This window comes from Pediculus humanus, genomic scaffold, assembly GCF_000006295.1.
Source record: "Pediculus humanus corporis 1103172107423 genomic scaffold, whole genome shotgun sequence".
In the NCBI taxonomy this organism is placed as follows: domain Eukaryota; kingdom Metazoa; phylum Arthropoda; class Insecta; order Psocodea; family Pediculidae; genus Pediculus; species Pediculus humanus.
This window is the reverse complement of record NW_002987047.1, coordinates 587,274-590,526: the sequence shown is the minus strand read 5'-3', so window position 1 is coordinate 590,526 and position 3,253 is coordinate 587,274. Positions and strand designations below refer to the sequence as shown.

The 3,253-nt window shown below is 27.4% G+C and overlaps 1 protein-coding gene across 1 annotated transcript; it reads left to right on the top strand.

The window, feature by feature from the left end:
- Positions 1 to 1,166: 1,166 nt before the first annotated feature.
- Positions 1,167 to 2,957, top strand: Phum_PHUM073310 (protein TFG, putative; the record flags this gene model as incomplete). The annotated part of the gene is made up of 6 exons (XM_002423553.1): positions 1,167 to 1,377; positions 1,468 to 1,597; positions 1,994 to 2,100; positions 2,177 to 2,302; positions 2,378 to 2,732; positions 2,837 to 2,957. The coding sequence occupies 6 exons, from the start codon at positions 1,167 to 1,169 to the stop codon at positions 2,955 to 2,957; spliced, it is 1,050 nt and encodes a 349-aa protein (XP_002423598.1).
- Between the last annotated feature and the right edge of the window lie 296 nt (positions 2,958 to 3,253).

Sequence of the window (3,253 nt, the reverse complement as noted above, 5' to 3'; positions counted from 1 at the left end):
ACGTTCACAATTTTATATAAATACACTTTTAAATAAAAAAAAAAAAAAAAAAAAAACACTGACAAATTTTGCTTTTTTTTTAAATGAGTTTACTTATGTTATTATGAGTTTGATAGCATTTGAGAGTGAAAGATGTTGCAAACAACTACTTTCACTAAATTACTCATGTTTAACATAAAAAAAAAGAAGAAACTTAAACATTATAGTAAATTATTATAAAACAAAATGTATTTTTTTTCCAATGAAATGTAAAATTTATAATAAATTTTTTTATTGTAATTCTGACAAACCTTGTTTTAAACACAGAGGTTTTTTTTTTTTAAAATAAAAAATGTATTTAATTAATAATAATATTTGTTAATGTATATAAATTAAATACTTTTTTTGTAAATATTACTCATAATTATTATTTTTTAATGACTTGAACTAAGTTTAAGACTCTTACACAATTTATTTTAATTATTGTAGTTAATATAGAAAAATTAAAATTGTTAAGCAGTCATTGTTTTTAGCTGAATAAAGGCGGAAAAGTAACGGAAGTTATGATTGGTCTAGTTGTGAATAAAAATTCGATTTGTACATGTAAAAAAAAGTATTTCAAAAGAATTCATATTGTTAAAAATTCTTTTTAAAGTTAAAAAAAAAAAAGAAAAGTAAAACTTTTTAAAATATTTACAATTAAATAAAGATTAAAATAAATCTTACGTGAAATGAAAATGAAAAAAACAAAAAGCCATCGTTATGTTTAAGTTGGTAGCATTGCTCTCTACGTTTGGAAAATCGCCATTAAGGATCATTATATTTAAAGTAATAATCTGACACTTCAAAATTTTTAATTGTAATACGTTTTAGCGCTTTGAGTTTTTATATAATTAAAAGTGAAGGTTTTTTTAGTTTATCAGTGATTTTAAGTTATTAAATAAATATATATTTAATGTATTTCCATTTTATTGACAACATCTTTCAAAATTAAATAAGCGCAATCGCCTATTGTAAGTCATTAATCGGTCGTAAACCGGCTTTGCTCTATAAAAGCTTATGTTACAGATTTAAAGTCGTTTATAGGCCTCGTATGAAGCCTAAAATAATGTTAGCATTATTTGTAGTTTGTTGAGGTCACGTTTGAGTTCATTTTTCAAAAATTTATTTTTCATTAGGATTAATTAATGAATGTTTCAACGAATGCTATGCAGCCATTCCAACAACTTGATCTCAGCGGTAAATTAGTCATAAAAGTACAATTCGGAGATGATATCCGTCGATTTCAAATACACAATGAAGCACTCACTTATGATGAACTTATTTTAATGATGCAAAGAGTTTTCAGAGGAAAGCTCAACAGCAATGATGACATCACTATTAAATACAAAGATGAAGGTTTGTTGAACTTCAATTAATGTACTAAAAATAAAGTACAAATAGAGTTAGAAAAACATATTCAATTGAAAATTTATTTTTTTTTTTTAGATGGTGATTTAATAACTATTTTCGATAGTTCAGATTTTTCTTTCGCTGTACAGCACACCAGAATATTGAAACTGCAAATTAATTTAGCTGGAGAAACAGAGGAAAATTCTCATCCCATCGAAATCAGAAGGTAATTCATTACCTTAATTATTCTTTAAATTCTATTCTAGTAAAATTTTGTAATTGATTAGAGTACATTCTTATTGTTCGAAAAGAAAAAAAATGTTTATTTTAATTTTTACATTTCATCAATTTCAATAATTACTTTTAAGCATTTTTTAAATTTTTATAAAATTTTTTGTCATATTTTGAAAGGAAAAAAAAAATTACTGATAAACTTATCAGCCTCTTTTTAATCATCAATTTTTTAGGCCTCTGTTTTTTTTTTTATAAATGTCATTTATTTATATTTAAATTTTATTTTAATCAAAAAGTTTTTTTTAAAATCATGAGAGATGGAAATTTTTTTTTTTATTTTGTCTTGTTACTTTATAAGTAGGTAAACAGGTTAATTTTTTAACTTTAGAATAAGAAGAGAACTTCAAGAAATAAGAGATAAAGTTAATCGTATACTAGACAATTTGGATGTGAAGACTCAAGAAAAATCGCAAGGCACAGGAGATGGAGGATCCAGTAGGTTTATTATTAATATTTACTAATAAAAAAAAAAAAGCATGCATGTATTTTAATTATGTGTTTTATTATTCAGGTTCAGTTGAAGCCAGTTCTGGACAAGAAGCAAAGGAATTTGATCCACTTCAAGAAAAGCAAGGAGAAAAGGAATCAAAGGAAGAGCAAAAGACTGGATCAACTCAAGAAGCTGGTACAAAGTCTAGTTAATACTTTTGTAATAGTAATTTCGATGAATTGACATTAAAGATTATTATTTTTTATTAATGCTATAATTAAGGTGAAACATCGAAAGAAAGATCTACTCCTCAAATGAGGCAACCGGGATTGGATCGTCCGCCTCCAACAACAACTCTTGCCAGTCAGTTTTCGGCTCCACAAACCCAGCAGTATCCAGGCGTGGCCGTATCTCAACAACAGCAAATGGGACCATCCCCTCAGCATTTTCCATCTGGAAATCCAATGCAGTCAGTGTATCCTTCAAGTCCAGTCAACCAAGGTACTCAGTCCATGCAGCCAGGCCAACCAATGCCTACCCAGTTTCAGTATACTTCCAGTTATACACAAATGTATTCTTCACCATACGGACCTCAGTTTGGTTCCATGCCCTCTGCTGGACAATATTCCACCATTGGGTACGTTTGAATCTTTTAGTCATTCGCTTAATGTTTATTACGAGTCCTTATTTCAGCGAATTAAAATGATTAATGAAAGTTATTTATTTCAAATATTTGAATAGTGGCCCACCCAAGGGACCTGGATCTCCAGGATACAGAGCCGCAGTCGAAGGAAATCCTTACTCGAAACAAAATCAAAGTGCATTGGTTTACCGATCATCTACTCAGCCTGGCTACCCGTGATTTGCCAAGATTTTGCTCACAGGATTTGATATTTAAAATGTTTCCTAATCAATATTTCCATAATAATTTTCGTAATGTTTTTTCATTTTACAGTAAATAAATATTATTTCAACGAAAATTATTGTTTACATTTATTTGTCTAAAAAAAAAGCAAGTTAACAAACAAAACAACAAACAAACATAAAAAAAACAAAACAATCATTGAAGAAAAATAAAATAAAATTATGATAAGGGATGTGCACATTTTTATTTTACATTTCATTATATATACACGGATGCATAAACGTCAATGGATT